General features: G+C 42.3%; 1 protein-coding gene across 1 annotated transcript in view; it reads left to right on the plus strand.

Annotated features, from left to right (window-relative positions):
• CRISPLD1 (cysteine rich secretory protein LCCL domain containing 1) overlaps positions 1-17,930 on the plus strand; it is a 103,866-nt gene that overhangs the window by 60,530 nt on the left and 25,406 nt on the right. The window contains exons 9-13 of the mRNA XM_066578594.1: positions 1,784-1,850; positions 7,236-7,366; positions 8,758-8,801; positions 8,912-8,984; positions 16,308-16,383. Coding sequence (XP_066434691.1) covers positions 1,784-1,850; positions 7,236-7,366; positions 8,758-8,801; positions 8,912-8,984; positions 16,308-16,383 — 391 coding nt within the window. The remainder of the gene's footprint in view (positions 1-1,783; positions 1,851-7,235; positions 7,367-8,757; positions 8,802-8,911; positions 8,985-16,307; positions 16,384-17,930) is intronic.

Here is a 17,930-nt window from a genome sequence, read left to right on the forward strand (position 1 = left end):
TTAACTGACCGACTGCACCTATATCCTTAGGAAATCTTTCCTGACCACAGTGCCATCTTATAACAGAACAACACCCAATGCCATCAGCTCAGATCACTAGGGAGACTAGGGAGTGGTTGTGAATCTCTTCCCCAATGTCTGAAACCCTTGGTCGGCCAAAAAGGTGGGCGAACCCGTTATTGAGTAGGTGTTCCTAATGCAGTTCTCTCTCAGTGTGTGTATGAATAGGTATTTGTAATTGGGCAATATGGAAAAAGTTGGAAGTTGGGAAGGTAGCAGAAAAGACAGTGGGTCAAAATTAAAAACTATCCCAGCACGATCTACAATTATAAAGTATCTGATCTCCATTTTCTATATATTTTTCTGATATCTGACAACCTTTACTTTGGGATGTGGTTTACTTTGGCACCAACAGCATAAACCCAAATTACAAAGCTGACAGCATTTTCTGTTAGTTTGTTATAATACAACAACCAGATACTTGATTCGTATTCCGTGATACAGGAAAGATGTGTTCTCTTTCTTTTATGTAAAACGTATAAAATATTCAGTTTTTTAGGCTAAGTTCACATTAGTGTTTGCATTTCCGTTCTGCTGTGCCATCATAGGAACAGTAAAACGGAAAGGAAATGTTTCCATTTTCCAGCCTATAGAAATGTATTAAAATGGAAGGTCTTCAGTCCATGACTGTATTTTCCGTCTCCATTCCATTTTTATACACTGGAATAAAAGTGTAGACTGCTGTGCTTTCATTTCCAGTTAAGGAAGCTGAACACAGACGGATCCTTTCTTTATTGCGTTGTAGTCAATGGGAGACTGATAGAACGGCAAAGCTATTATTTTTTCATTTCCAGTTCAATGAATGTGGCTCAGTGGTTAGCACTGTTGCCTTGCAATACTGAGGTCCTAATCCCATCAAGAGCGACATCAACTTTGAAAAACTCCATACAGATGTCCGACTTGGTCAGATTTGAACCTAGATTTGAACTGGTGCCTTGCAGTGCTGGAGTTGTAGGTTCAAATCTGATCAAGGCTGACATCTGTATGGAGTTTTTCAAAGTTAATGTTTCCCCTGATGAAGTTTAAACCTAGGACCTCAGCATTGCAAGGCAACAGTGTTGACCACTGAGCAGGGGCGTAACTATAGAGGATGCAGGGGATGTGGTTGCACCCGGGCCCAGGAGCCTTAGAGGGCCCATAAGGCCTCTCTTCTCCATATAGGGAGCCCAGTACTATAAGTAAAGCATTATAGTTGTGGACCCTGTTACAGATTTTGCATCGGGGCCCGAGAGCTTCAAGTTACGCCGCTGCCACTGAGCCACATTTTATTGAAGAAAAAACCACACCAGCACGCAACAAACCATCTCATGTCAAGCGGGCTGTACGAGAAAATGGATTTGTTTTAAATGCTGAAAAACAAACTAAAGTGTCAAGCCTGTAATTAGTTTTTTGATTGATCAGTTTTATAAATCTGCCCAAAAAATTGAAGAAATTCTCTCAGTTTTGCTTTCGTTTTCTGATTTCTGTTTTTAGTAAATCTGGGCCGGTGGAAAATAGGCTAGTGTGAACAAACCCTTAGCTGAATTCAATTTATGCTGCTATTTGCTGTGGGCAAATTTGTATTTATCTATGCAGGTACTATAGTGCTTCAAATATTGGTCAAGCCTACGAGATGTCTAGTGAGAAATTAAATTTAAAAAAAAAAAAAAAAAAAACTAAAAAATGTACATGTTTTGGTACATTGCCTCATTTTTTATACTACAGTCTACATTTGTATTTTTAGATATGAATGCTCGGCTGGGTGTTTGGAGAGCAATTCCAAAGTAATTGGAAGTGTATTTTATGAAATGGTAAGTATCTCTTTTTTAAAAAACAATCCATATTAAAGTACAAACATTTAATCTATCGGGCTGTGACGCCTTACAGCACAACTTTCCAAAGTTGGCCAGTTTTATGCAAATAAAGCTTAACATTCATAATATTTTTTTTAAGGCGATGTACACCTATGTTTTTTTCTCATTAACTCAAACCAGAATGTGGTCAGTGGTGGATAAATAGAGGAGACAGTTGAAAATGTCTGTCTTGGCCAAAAAAATGTCCTCAAGTCTACGGTCAGCTGCATGTCTATAAGTGTCTTGTATGTCCAATGACAGGTGCAGTTATGAAACTGGATATCTAAGTGTATATCTACCTACACAGGATGAATGTGCTGCTGATTTTCCACAATGGGTTTCCATGCAGAAAATCTACAATGTACTACAATAGCAGCAAAGTGGATGAGATTTCAATCTCCTCCACACACAGCATAAAAAAATCATCAGGGAATCCATACAGAAATTGACGTCCAGATCCTAAATCTACAGAATGTCAATTTCTTTAGTGAATGAATTATTGCAGATTTCATAACTTTCAGTGAGCAGAGTAAAAACTGCAGCAAAGTCTGCATATAACGCATACATATTTTGCAGAGAATCTTCAATAAAATTTAATCCAGATTTCAGGGTGGATTTTTTTTTCTTTTTCTGCTGTATATTAGGTAGACCTAAGCTAAAGGCTTATTCACATGGCGATTGGCATCTTTACATGCGCCCACTGGCACCGTAAAAACGTATGAATGGTCGCACAAATCTAAATTAAGACAGCAAGGGCGCCTAGCCCGCAATGCCACTGGGCTGAGGCAGACAACTTAGTTCTGCTAAACTGTCTCTCCCCTTCCTTCCCCCTCGCTGTCTCTCTGCAAGGGAAGGAAGCTGAATAGAGCAAGAGCAAGTGTGCTAAGTTCCTGCTCCCTCTCCGCCCCTTGCTGCAGCCAGCAATGGAAGGGGGCGGAGCTTAGCCCCCCTCCCCCATTGCAAACAGTCGGCAAGGGGCGAAGAGGAGCAAGGGAGGGTGTGGGAGTTTAGCAGTCTTGCTGCTAAGCTCCCTCCCACCTCCCTTCTCCGGAAGCTGTCATAGGCTTCATAGGAGTCTATGCAGCCACCAGCGGTGTAAAAGCGCCCAGCCAAAAGGCACTATCTTGGCCTGCCGGGTGCTTTTACCCCATGGAAATACGCTCATGTGCATTAGTTTACAATGCATCAGAGGGGCAGCGTATATCGTCCGGGTGTGAAAGCACTGCCTATATACTCCTGTGTAAATCCAGCCTAAAACGTAAAATGCTTGTTTTCCTTGTATAAGACAAACTTCTTGTCCGTTTTCCTATAGTAAATAGCCACTGGAGGTTGTTGGAGGGTTTCCACATTTGGATAACCCCATTCTCATTTAGTAGTCTCCTTCCATAAATAGATTTTTTTCAGCTGTTGACATATCATCCTATTCCTGCAAATACCTAGAAGTCATGTGACTACATGTCATAGACCTACTAGGGGACGAGTTCAGTGCTAAACACCATAGCGTATTTTTAAATTAGTATGAATTGTTTTCTGTTGTTTAAACCTGGGGTGTGTCTTTTAGTCCAAAAAATACGTTAGTTTGGCAAGGGTTCAGTTACACAGTAAACTAGAAAATTGGGCAGCACATACTGAGAGCAGAAGTATGCAAAAATACTTGGTAGTTTAATTAAAGCACTTCCAGATACACAAAGTGAGACATGTCGGGCGTGAGTACTCTATTTTGCAAGTTATGTTCATGTAAGGTGCAGCTATGGTGGCATCCATGGATGCCACCAACACCTCTAACCCTGAAGTGATAATGACCACAATGGACCAACATGCTTACATACATATGAACTTATAACATCATCAAAACAAGTGTTATACCAAAACACAGGAATGGAAATGCTATCCCTAACCAACATTGGCTTGAAGGACCATGCCTAAAAGTAGGGGGATCATCCTGATAGTAATGCCCCCCCCCCCCCCCCCATGTCACAAACCTATATAACTTAGCTTGTCCCTAGATGGAGGATAAGGAAGGACATACAGCTGTTGGAAATGCCAATAGGGTTGGGGGAAAAGCACATGACAGACAGGAGCCCACAGCCACGCCAGACAGAGCAAATAGGACATGGTTCAGGCATCTGCAAAGACAAAGACAAAGGGATTAAGTGGTCTACACACCAACAGATGAACAGTATTTAGGCATGCACCAACGGACGGAGAGGATTCGGGTGTTCACACACTATTGGACAAAGGGGATTCAAACAGAACATATACCTCAGATTAACCATCAGATGGAGGAAACAAACAGAACTAGATTCAAGCATCCGACCACCATTAGAAAGGTGGAACAAACAAGAAAACTCAACCTTCCAGACACTATCGGATGGATGGCTTAAACAAGATGTGACTTTGCCCGTTTTTCTACTGCTGTCTATGTTTAGCCTAGAACCCATACAGAATACATGCAGACAGGAAAATAACAGGCATCCATGTGAGGGCGGGCCAGAATAAATATACATCCCTTATTGCTGATTGACTGGCTGGGGGAAATTCCTCCCTGTCAGCCATTCAGTCTATATACCACAGGAGATATTGAAGCATGGAAGAGAAGAGGGGGACATAACATACGGAGGTATTCCAAACAAACAACTCCTAAGGCAATTTCTGCAGTGACACACCAAGGAATTCCTGACAGACAACCTTTGCAGTGACAGGAGTACAATCTCAAAAACCTCCAGCATTAGGAAGGAACATAAATAGCATGAGCAGATTTGATGGTTGAACACTTCTCTCCAGTGCCTCCTGGTGACTAGACCAGTAAATAGGAATCAACGGTCGTGCTAGAATGCATGCTCCCAGTGCATAAAGGTGTTCAATATTACTGCAGCCGAACAGAGGTGAGCCGTTGCGGAGGAAACCACAGAAGTTTTCAAGATGGTCGTCATGGGTGGCACTGTGATCTCTCCCCAACAATGGCTGCAAAGGGCCTAGCTTTGTCGCGCACAGTGCAAATAGAACAGGTAGATGCAAGCGATGGAAATTAGTCCTAACAGTGTTATCAAATGACGTCAGTACCTTTTTTCAGTAGACTGTTGCTTGTCGTTAAATAAAGGAGTCCACAAACAAAAATAGTTTTCAAAACCAGAAGTACATAGTTTACTTTACTCACTGAATCCAGCTTTGATTTTCTAAGAACACAACAAGTTGACAGTTCAGACACAACACTTCTAGCAGGCTTCCTTCTGATTCATCTCCGTTACACACACACGTGTTCTTCTAGGAGGCACTTTCCTTCCCGATTCTAGGTGTCTTCAGTCCAAGTTATCTGATTAGATGAACCCTGGTGGTACACTCCTGACACTGTGGTTTTCACACAATTCCTGCCTTTCCTTGCTCGTTAGCTACTCTTCCCAGATGGTCCCGCTGGAAGTTATTACTCTGAGCTTCAGTCCATCTCAAAGGAAATATCTCACTGAGACAGCCCCATGGCAGAAGCAAAAGTGCCAGCAAGAGGCTCACATCCTCCTTCACCGACTACATCTCTGCACACTCTTCATTCTTCTCCCCTCTAGACTCCTCCTTCCCACTACTCCTAACTTCTCACGAGACAACACACGACTGACAAGTTAGGTGGGGCTGACTTGACACAACACCACTTCACATAGAACATATATACATAAAACAGTTTGCACAAGACAGACATACACCTACCCTAAAGACACCCCAACTGTGGGCCATTACACTATCACATCTGCTTGTACCATTTATGTCCCTTCCGAACACCCGGGATTTCTTGAGATTATTCATATGATAAAGGGCTCAGACCTAAAACATTACTCTGTGTACATCTGGAAGTGCTTTAATACACCCTACAAATAATTTTTTAAACTTTGCTCTGTGTGCGCTGTGCAATTTTCTACTATGGTCTAATATTCAAGTGATTGATGGTGTGATTTCTGGACTATGCATCACGCTCCTAAGTAAAGTGCTACCAACCTTGCTGTCTTTCAGTTAGGGCTTAGTCACACGGGTATTTTTTTGCGCCATTTGCAGATGTGTTTGCAATCCGTGTCTGTATATTTTAAATCCCCGCCTGCTGAATTCTACTGAAAGCAGTTCAGGAGAAGAGCTGGCTGGACTCGGCTGAGCCCCGGCAGCTGCAGAGAGGTGAGTATTGATTTCTTTTTTTTTAAACTCTTTTTTTAAGGATGGTTTTCAGGGAAGGGCTTATATTTGAAGCCCTTCCCCGAAAATTAATACAGCGCTTGGCGGCAGTCCATTGCTTTCAATGGAGCCAGTTGTATTGTCGGCTCCATTGAGTTTACCGGGAAAACATCGTTCTCCTCTGCCACAGCTGTAATACAGCTCTTTTTCAGCGTACCTACGCCCGTGTGACCGAGCCCTTTGCGTGGATAAACACTGCTAGCAGCGTTTTTCCGCCGTAATGCCGGCCTCTGTCACGCGATTTTTTTTTGAGTGCATCCGTTATGCGCACAGCAAATCGTTCGAAAAAACACCCATGTGACTAAGCCCATACACTGTAAGACTTAGTTTCTGCGTGAAAGTACATTGCTTTATTATTCCCCTTATTCTATTTTTTAACACAAAGTATGTAAACTAGTAGAGGTGTACATGGGGAAGAGAGCACTTAAGCAAATATCAAAATGGAGCCCTCTTGTATTGGTTTACATACTTTACACATTTTGAAGGGTTTGCTGCTTGTCTGCCCAAGCTTTATAAGAAAGAAAATGAGTTCTCCCATCTGAAGTGTTGTCCTGTGAATATTATGGGACTTTTATAAACTTGCACAAATTAGATTTTATGTAGGGGCTAGGGATTTTGATGTTTCACTTCTGGACAGTGTAGAGCGAACTTTGAAAAATTCAGTTTGGCCAGTTCACTGAAATTCACCAAAAAGATTACTTTGGTCTGAGTTAATCTGAACCAAACCATAATTTCAGGAGTACTCCTAAAGACTGGTGTATAACGCAGGGAGAGTATACAAACTCTATGCAGGTGTTGTCCTTGGTCAGATTTGAACCTAGGAGTCCTAGGTGACAATGCTAAGCACTGAGCCACAGGAGGACCACAACCACCTTCTAAGTGGGCTTAGTCAGGATGAACCATCCAAAATTCATTCTCTCTGTAAACTGAACTTTTAGCAAAGTTTAACCTGAACCAGGGGCTCAACTGGTTTGGTTCGATCAACACTACCTATGGGTCAAACTGTACAGCAAAATGATATTGCTTTAATGGATAAAAAAGGCTAAGTTAGGGGGTTGAAATAAAATGTAAAACACAGATATTAACATATTGTATGGCAAAGTTGACTGAGAATATCCTTTTAATTACCAGCAATCAAGTATTTGTAGAGCAGCCATACATGCTGGTGTAATGGATAATGAAGGTGGATGGGTGGACGTTACACGACAAGGGAGAAGAAATTACTTTATAAAATCTTACAGGAATGGAGTCCAGTCAATTGGGTGAGTTCCCCTACAAATGTTTCCACCTACCAATAAGCATGTAGTCTATGTTTTTGTTCACGTCTGGCATACTCCTATAAAGTAAGTAACTTTTTTGAAATTTAAGAACATTATAGTAACTTTATCTATAAATGTGACTGGCTTATAAGGAAATGATTTCAGTAGGAATCCATGGTGCTGCTGTCCAGGAGACCAAGAATTGGGCTTTATGGATGATTTTAGGCATTTTTGTTCATCCATTGGCTATACTGTAATGGCAAATGATTTCCAAGTTAGTCCAACCTTTCTACAATATGATGGCGTTAGAAATTAGTCTGACAAGGATTTTCATATAAGGGTGGTTTAACATGGGGGATTTATCATGCTAAAAATGGTGGAAAAAAAAATTGCAAATTTTGTCGCAAGCCCTACCTGTGCAAAAAATGTATGACTTTACAAAATTGATGCTACTCATGCCAGTTTTAAGAAAAGTGGGTGGGGATTATTGGGAAGGGATGGGGCTGCTCCAGCCGAGGAGATTTGTGTATATAATTTACCCCAGAAGCTGTGCCTAATATTTGAAGAGGTTTGAGCCACAAAAAATGTGTGTGATTAGATTTCGAAGAGTAACTGTTGGGAGTGCAAAAGTAAGAAGGGCACCTGGACTCAGGTACCAGAAATACCTCTGGCTCCTTAAGCAGACAACCGTATCTTCAATGGCACCTGCTAGATGAGTGGCCCTGTCAGGAGGCTATTACATGAGTGCTGATAACACAATTTAATTCAAATTGACAGACTACACTTGGACTTGGAAGTTTAGCAGAGCAGTTGGCTCGAATTCCCAAGCCCTAATGGCTGCTACAACTGACAGTGTACGAGTGCCCTTAACAGGTTTGCATTGATGTCCAGGGACCTCAAGTTCCTCCTGTCATAAGATGTTTTGAACTGTGTGGAGGAAGTTAAAGAGACATTAACCCTTTGCAATCCAATATTGGATTCAGAGTTTCCTAGGGGGCTTTCTCATTCTGCCATTATACAATGGCGCCGTCAGCTGGCTAGAGCCAGTACTGCGGTATGGTACATACTGGAGAGGCCCCTCGACAACAGAGCGGCCAGTAATATACAGTAGGAATACCCTGCCGGACGTCTTCTGACATCGGAGCTGTACAGACTTCAATCAGAATGTCTTCAGACATCAGACAATGGATTGGAAAGGGTTGAGCCTAGAAATAAATGAATGAGCAGGATACATCTGAGGAACTAAGTTTCACTTCTACTATGGTCTTCCATGTACAATGCCACAGTTGTATTTCTAGTTTGTTTTGCCATCATTTGCTGCACCAACAGTAAAATAATCTTTGTCCTGGAAAATATCTGTAAATTCTAAATTTCTGAATTTCTTCTTCCACCAGCAAATATCAATCTGCGAATTCCTTTACCATCTCTAAAGTATCATGTGAGTATCTTCATTTGGTGTGAAGTGAACCAATGTTGTGTTCAATTAAACAAAATAAGTACAGTACAATGAATATATATATATAATTTGTTTATATATTGTTTATGTAGTTCAGGCTGTGACATGTGAGACAACGGTAGAACAATTATGTCCATTTCAAGCTCCAACTTCACACTGTCCAAGGTGAGATATACAGTAGTGTTATTTCATACATACCCTTAAAGGGGTATTCTGGTTACTAAATATTTTTCCAAGTTTTCACCCATCCCATTTGCCTCACTTCCATTCACCTGAGGACTGCAGCTTGACTAGTTCCGTCAGCACTCCATTGGATGCAACCTTGCTAAGGTCGAATTGGGTAGGAGCTGTGGTCTTCCAGTGGATGGAAATGGAGCAAACAAGACCCCTGTTTTTGGGATTGGTTAGTAATTAGGGATGAGCGAACGTGTCCGTTACGGACACATCCGCACCCGGACACCGGCTTTGCCGAACACTGCAGTGTTCGCGCGTAAGTGTCCGGGTGCCGCCAGGGGGCGGGGAGATGCGCGGCGGCGCGGGCGGCAGTAGCGGGGAACAGGGGGGAGCCCTCTCTCTCTCCCTCTCCCCCCCACTCCCCGCCGCACCCCCCCGCGCTGCCACGGCGGCCCCCGAACTTTTTCGCCCGAACACTGAAGTGTTCGCAAAGTTCGGTGTTCGGGCGAAAAAGGGGCGGAGCCGAACGTGTTCGCTCATCTCTATTAGTAATCCTAGCTGTTGATTTGTCACCAATCCTTCAGTTTTCATCCATCTAGTGGATGAGTGAAAACTCAAAAAAAAAATAGTAACCGAAATACCCATTTTAAATGAATTTTTAATTATTAGAACTATACAAGTATGGTTGGATTTTTTTTATTTTAATATTGATATGTATATTTGAAATACTTTACCAGGTGTATAGCTCAGCAGGTAAAAATAACTTGCTCATGCACATGTGTTATATGGCCTCTTAATGTAGCACCCTTAAAGGGGATGTTTGAAACTTTTTGGACTTTTGCTATGGATAACCTATTATCAGGATAGGTCATCAATATGTCACAGGACAATACATAGTGAACGGAAGCTCGCGCAACAGAAGTTTACCAATCCAATTTCCTTAGTGCAGATTCTATCTCCTGCAGTAGGCCTGCATGCTAACTACTACTGACCCACTATGGCATGCACCCCCAAAGTCTTAGCTGAGGCTGGCCTCACTTACCGATTTGATCCACATGAGTTGCTGCTTTTACTGATCCAAGCTATCCTGCAGCAATTGGTTGGGGTCAGAAGTGCTATTTCCTATTCCTCTCTATGCCTCTCTGCTATCATCAGGTGATCCTGCTCTCTTCCGAACTCGAACTCGGGCAGTGCCAACCACCGTTTCTTCAGGCTCAGTCTTGTGCCACCTCTGCTCCACACTCTCTCTCTTTCTGGCCTATTCTCCACAATCCCTGTGGTATTGGCTTTCAGCACTGTCTATACTGACAGCGGTGTCGACAATCAGCTGAATGGCAAGGATCTGAAGCTGACCCCCCCATCGATCAACTATTGATTGATCATCAATAGTAAAAGTCCCAAAAATTCTAAATAACCCCTTTAAAAACCTGTGTCAGAATGCTTCAGAATTCAGATATTTTAATATTGTTATGTTCATACAGAATCCATAAGAAAAATGATGTCATGTTGTTCTAGGAAACACTGTGGAGGTAGACTATGGTAGCTCACATTGAGATTCTGTGTTCATGAGGCCTACATACTAGTAATCTTTACAGTCTAAAGTAATATATAAATTCTGCATTAAGCTATTTAATATACAGTCATGCTAACGTGTGTCTCTGACAAGACCCAGCAAAATATTCATTTTGTATTTTCCTGGACAAAATACAAAGCAAATAAAATTGGGTTATAAGCAGGAGTGGACTGGCCGATAAAGGTACAAATGGGCCCAGATTCTGACACAGAAATTGGCCTTAGGGTACGTTCACACATTGCTGATTTGCTGCAGATTTTGTTTTGCGGATCTACAGTAGGTTTCATCCTTTCAATTTAATTCAAATTGAAGGTGTGAAATCTGCTGCAGATCTGCACTAAAATGCACTACAAAATCTGCAACAAATCCACAACGTATGAGCAAACTTTAAAGGAGTTTTCTAAGATTTAAAAAAAAAATAAAAAAAAAAAAATAGGCAGATGGCAGGTAACTATCTAAAACAAGCCCCCCCTCTCAGGATAGGTCTCTTTAATAGTTGATCGGATGGGGTCTGCCGCTAGGGACTTCGACGAATCAGCTGAACGGGTGCAATCTGTGTTATTGCGGCACTGACAGAGGTCCGTGTAGTGTCTGGTGCTTGTAACCGCAGGCACGGCTCTCATTGATATCAATGGCAGCTGTGCCTACAGTTACAAGCACTGGCCACTATAAGGAGCTCTGAGCAAAGGCTTTCACTCTGACCTCTGCGTATTTGGAGTGGAAGTCTCTGCACCGACCTCCCATGTAGTGCCCAGCACTTGTAACTGCAGGCACAGCTCGCATTGATTTCAATGAGAGCTGTGCCTGCAGTTACAAGCGCCGGCCACTCTACGGAGGCTTCCTCTTCGACCTCTGTGTTATTGCGGCACTGACAGCATGTGCCCGCTCGGCTGATTGGTCGGAGTCCCGAGCCACAGACCCCAGCCGATCAACTATGGATGACCTATCCTGATGATAGGCCATCCGTAGTAGTCTACCTGGAAAACCCCTTATAAGTCTGTTTTACATGGCTGTAACACTGCTGCATTTTATTAAAGTGTGCAAAATCCCAACCCCACTGCTGGTCTTTTGGAGACCCCCATGTATATTAGATTACTGATGGGTTAGTACTAGAAATGAGCGAGCACGCTCGGATAAATCAGTTACTCAAGCGAGCATCGCTCTTCTCGAGTAACTGCAGGCTCGGTGGGGGTGTAGTGGGGGGGAGAGGGAGAGAGATCTCTCTCTCCCACCGACCCCCCGCTAACACCCGCCCCTCCCTGCTCACCCCCGCCGCGCCCCCCCACCCCCCATCCCCGAGTCTGCTCGGACCAGTAAGCAGTTACTCGAGAAGAGCGATGCTTGCTCCAGTAACTGCTTTATCCGAGCGTGCTCGCTCATCTCTAGTTAGGACAAGGTTTGTACAATATTCATGGGCGCCTTTTTAGGTGAGATTGCATCTGCAAAACCTTTTACTTTGATCCGTTTTGTTTATAGTTTCGACATCAAATTTGCAGATAATTGTGTGAAAGATGAATTTGGCACTCAAACGAAAATATTCTCAAAGGCAAAAACCTGTCAAAGTCCCATCCATCCATTTGCCCTTCTATCTCTGTAAATAATCCATGAATGCCTTTGTGGCATAGTGGAGGAGATCCAAACTTTCTACTAGATGGAATCTGAAACTGTGTTATTTGTTATGATTATATGTCTGCTGGAATCTCCTCCTACGCGCAGGTTATTTTATGTGTTCTGTTTTCCTGTTCTCCATTGAATGAAGTTTCAAATTAAGCAATCTGATCTACACTGCAGCTCTTTTGCTGGCATCCGTTGACTTTAGAACTATGTATTACGCTAGTGGTTCCCGTCTCAGATCTGCTCGTAGTAAATTGACATGTTGCCTTTTGAATGAGAAAGGGCTTAAATACACACTTGCAATTTAAGGACGGTTGTGTCCTTACAGAGGAAATCCAGAGCCATTTAAATTCTGCTTTTTATTTGCAATTTCCAGTATTCTCATCCTTTCACTACAGTGTAGCTGGTAGAGATGAGTGAGCCTGCTCTTTTAGGACAATTACTCGATCGAGCATCGCTTTTTTTCGAGTAACTGCCTAACTGGGCGAAAAGATTCGGGGGGCGCCGGGGGTGAGTGGTGGGGTTGTGGTGGGGAGTGGGGGGAGAGAGAGAGCTCCCCCCTGCTATCCCCCGCTCCACCTCGCCGCCCCCCTCCCCGGCGCCCCCTGAATCTTTTCGCCCGAGTAGGCAGTTACTCGAAAAAAGCGATGCTTGATCAAGTAATTGTCCTAAACGAGCAGGCTCACTCATCTCTAGTAGCTGGTACTTTAATATTCACTGTGAACATGTCAGTGGTGGCTTTTGCAAAAAACAAGCCCTCAAATAAATCTACCCACAAATCTAGACCAGTAACTGGAAAGCGATAATAGATGTTTTTAGTAGGTCGCTTTCTCGTAATAAAGGCCTAAGTAATTGAAATAAGCATTATTTTTTTTCAAAACGGTGAAGAAATCTAACATTTTCTACAAGATGTGCATAGAGGCTTTTTTATTAAAATGATATATCCTACATGAGGACTGGTGTGTTTAGCAACAAAATGGTAAACTGACATTCGGAATTAAATATATTAACCCTTTCCAATCCACTGTCTGACGTCTAAAGACATTCTGATTGAAGGCTGTACAGCTTCCGATGCCGAAAGACGTCCAGCAGGGTATTCTTACTGTATATTACTGGCCGCTCTGTTGTCAGGGGCCTCTCCAGCATGTCCCAAACCACAGTACTGGCTCTAGCCAGCAGATGGTGCCATTGTATAATGGCGGAATGAGAGAGCCCCCTAGGAAACCCTGAATCCAAAATTGGATCGCAAAGGGTTAAAGCAGCTGTACCAAGATATAAGGTTATTTTCTACCCACAGGATAGGGGATAAGTTTATGATTGGTGGTAGTCCCAAAGGTTTCCAAATGAATGGATTATAGGTCGAACAAACACTCCACTGCTTCATTTATTTCAATGCGAGTGCCTGAAATTGCCACGTATGAGCGCTCAGCAATCTCCAGTGCTGTAATTGAAATGAAAAAAGCCGCCCTGCATGTGCGACGGCTGGTTCATTCATGCTTCCGTTCACTCTTGTGATTGCTTTGGATCCCAGCAATCGGACTCCAATCATACAGTTATCCCCTATCTTCTGCGTAGGGAATAACTTTATAATGTGACAAAACTCCTTTCAAATAAATTCGCTTACAATATTTTAATTAAAATAACATTTTTATTTTACAAAACATAACTCAATTCAGATAAAAGTTAATAAAATTGAAAGCCTAGTTTTTTATGCATCCTAGGTAATGATTATTAGGGCTGCCACACACTTGCGTTTTTTTTAAAACCGTTTTAATAAAAATGCATTGCAAGTTTGTGCTCTGCGATTTTTGTGCGATGCGTTTTTAAGATTAGAAAGTCCCTTTGACATTTGCGTTTAAAAAACACAAGTGTGTGGTCAGCCCTTAGAGGGATTTTCTTCATGTGAACTGGTATTGAGCTATACATTCACTTGAGTCAACATTTTGCATGTCAAACTAGACTTTTCATTTCATTTCCAATACAGTGCAGGGTTACCTTTATGCCACTTTTAAACATTGCAGACATGTAACAAATGTTTGGTGTAAATTTCCCTTTCTTCTCCAAACAACCCAGATCACCATGATGACTTCTCTTGACAACTGCAGTGCTTGCTTGTGAGTCATCTTTAGCCGCTTGCTTCTGTAGTCCTCACCAACCTCTATAGCTACACACACATTTAGATTCCAGATTAGACCTCTGAATCCAGAGCTCAGACCAGACCCACAAATACATGCAGGGCCATAATCATACCCCAGAAAGAATTCAAGCCAAATTCACTAAACAAATACAGACCCCCCTAAAGACATACAGAACAGACTCTCTAAATACACCCTTAAATATATACTTTCTAGATGCAGACTCCCCAAGACTTGCTAAACTAATACAGGCCCTATACACTTGCACAGCAGCTCATACTATCATCCTCTGTGGAGCCTCCTTGCTGCTCTTTCCTATTGCTCCAAGACTTGCACAAATATGGTCAATTTACCTTATTTCTGTAGGTTCTGCACACACATGTGCCAGGGGTCATTGCACAAAGACATTTTGTCACTTTTTTGCCACTATTCACAGCAAAAACCACAACATAACTGCAATGTGCATCAAATTTGGCACTTTGGCCAGTCATGAGAGCATAAGGCCCTGGGCAGCGACCCAAACCACACATATTCTAATCCGCCACTCTGAATCCATCCTTACTTTTTGGCTGCCTCCATAAGTATGCATACAGTAAAAACTGAAATCTACTTTGGTTTTCTGCATTGTATTGACAGTAGCCATAGCCTCGCTCTTCTGTGAATAGGACACTGACCCTCAGCTTCTTGATCAACTCAGAGAAATTATCTAGCTCCCATCAACTCCTAAACTGAAACCTTTAGTAGCAAAATACATTTTTTAGTCACTGAATTTAAATACTCATATAATTACGATTATAATAAAACAATACTTACTATACTGTACTACCCACATATCCAGTGTAGCATATAATCCAAATCTCTGCTATCCAGAGAATAGTCATTCTAGTAATCATCTACACATCTAGAATGAAGTGCCTCCAGTATCATATATACAATTCCATAGTATTCACATAGAAAGCCTTTACAGAATAAGAGAAGGGCTTATTCAACAACTTGTAGCCATGAATGGAGTCATGTGACCAAAGATCACTTTTTAGCCCTGGTTCAAAGTTTAAATGGGTCACAGTGTGAGTCATGACCTGCAACAACTTGCAGGTAGCAAGAGATGTGATGCTGGTGGATTCTTTTGCGACCTGCAGTTATGGCAACCTGTGACATGCATCGTAACCCTATTGACCTCAATGTGAGTGCAACTTCACAGCCTAATAACTACGTTCAAAGCTTGCCCCATTAACAGGAGCCATGCCCAATTGCAGTCAGACAACCGACTGCCAACACACTAACAGTCATATGCCCCTCACCCACCGTAGTAGTAGCAGCAGCCAGGCACGCCAACCCCACCATCTCAATAGTAGTAGCAGCAGCAGCCAGGCAGCCTTCCCTCAGTGGCAGGATCCACTGACAAAAGTAACTTACATAGCCATAGGCAGGGCTTGAGGGGAACACAGCAGGTTGGGCAGCATGCATGTTGCTCCCTGTTCAGCTCCTTCCTGGTAACATAATAACAGTGTGTAGCATCGGGAGGCTAGTTTTCTTTCAGACATAGTTAAAGATCCACCTTTAGTCTTTGTCTACTACAGTTGTGCAGCACAGCTGCTACAATCATCGCAAGTGGCGACAAGACTGAAAAGTCTTGTTGCCATTTGCAAAATGTTTGGCGCATTGGCGACCATCTTGATCACCAACTGGAGCCTTGCAGCTAAGAGTCTCAGATAAAAATAAGGTGCTATCACTAGTCCTGGCCTTGGTGCAAAGGGTGAGCTAAGTTTGGTCCATGTTGGTGACTCTTGATGGCAACTGTTCTCTTGAGGTGCAGTGGAATGTCTATAGCTATAATTGATGTCATTCTGATGCAGCCTGTTTTCGGCAGCCCAAAACTAAACATTTGCCATACTTATTATAAGAAAAAGGCTAAAATTTAACTTGCTGCCATTGACAAGGTTTTTATAATATGCTATAATCATGCAATAATGTTCGATTTGCTTTCTTCAGGGTGTACTGTCCACGGAATTGTGCCCAAGCTAGCCCATATTATGCTCGAGTTTTTGGAACCCGTATTTATTCTGATGTAAGTATTCTAGTTTTTAAGTATCATACACAAGAAATAAAACCGTAGTATTTGTCCCATAGTCATATTATGAATATTTGATCAAATCCACATTGGTCAGCTGATGTGGAAGTATCTAAACAGATTTTCTTTATTGTTTGTTCATATAATGATGGCAAATTTTATATATATAGATAGAGATAGATAGATATATCCCTTTGCTAGATTACAGACTGAACTTTATGGACACGTCTTTTTTTCAGCCATACAAATTATGTTGTAATATTACTGCCTAGAGACAAGTGATGTAAGGACCTTGGTATGGTAACTTTAAGCACAAAATTTATGAATCTTGAAAGTTAACTCTTTCCAATCCACCGTCTGACGTCTTCATACATTCTGATTGAAGCTTGTACAGCTCCAATGTCAGAAGATGTCCAACAGGGTATTCTTACTGTCTATTGCCAGCCACTACACTGTCTGAGCCTCTCTGGTGCACACACACTGGCTTCAGCCAGCAGATGGCTCCGTTGTATAACAACCAAAAGAGAAAGCCTTTTAGGAAACCCTAAATCCAAAATTGGCCTGGAAAGGGTTAAAGGCAGGAATTTTAAGTTATTGACGTTGACAAAACTTTTAATTTTCCTGCCTTCTTAGTCACCTTTATTGTCTATGCATTTGGAGAATGGATACTCCTCCATCAGGACACTTTGTGTTTTCTCTCCCTTCTGATCCCTCAAAGTAGAGCAAAGTATTGTGGCTCTTAATCAGGTTTCCCCACTTTTTCTAATGTTCTGCTGCCTGTGAAGAGAGGGTTCATTCTGCCATTGGGGGAGAGGAATAAGGCATTGAAACTTATACCTTCGCTCGGTCCTAGAGGAGACAAAAGGGCTACTTCTTAGATATACAGACCTTCACCTTCTGAGGTTTTATAACCGATGACCTAACATCTAGCTAGGGCAGCAGTAGTTGATCAACAGGGGTACACCGCTTGGGATCCTCGCTGATCTTCTGACTGTCAGTGCAGCAAGGCCAGATAACATCATTGCTGGAAGTGTCATAGCGGTTTCAATTCCATTGAAATCAGTTGCATCACTGCGCCTATAATAAACTTCCCGCTCCTTGTTATTGTCAGGTCCAGATGTTCAGTCCTGTCTGTAAGGAAAAGCAGGAAGAGTAATAGGAGGCAGCACTCCCATTGATTTCCATGGGAGTAAAGCTGATTAGTACACTTCCCCTCCTGACCACTGATGACAATGTCCAGCCCCGCTGCATTGACTGCGGGCAAGGCGATCAGCTAATCACCGGGGATCTTGAGTGGCAGGCCCCTGTGAATCAACTTCTGATGACCTTACTAGAGTATAGGTCATTAGTTGTAAAAGCCTGGAATACCCCTTTAATCATTACACATATTTCACCGTTGGGAACCAATAGAGTAGTAAAACGTAACTTTTATTATAAATATACGTGACAAACAAAACAATAATCATAAAAACACAACAATATAGGTTGTGTGTAAGTGCGGGATACTGTACTAGATACTGTTATGCTCAAAAGGAGAGAGTCCG

This window comes from Eleutherodactylus coqui, chromosome 9, assembly GCF_035609145.1.
Source record: "Eleutherodactylus coqui strain aEleCoq1 chromosome 9, aEleCoq1.hap1, whole genome shotgun sequence".
NCBI classification, from domain to species: Eukaryota; Metazoa; Chordata; class Amphibia; order Anura; family Eleutherodactylidae; genus Eleutherodactylus; species Eleutherodactylus coqui.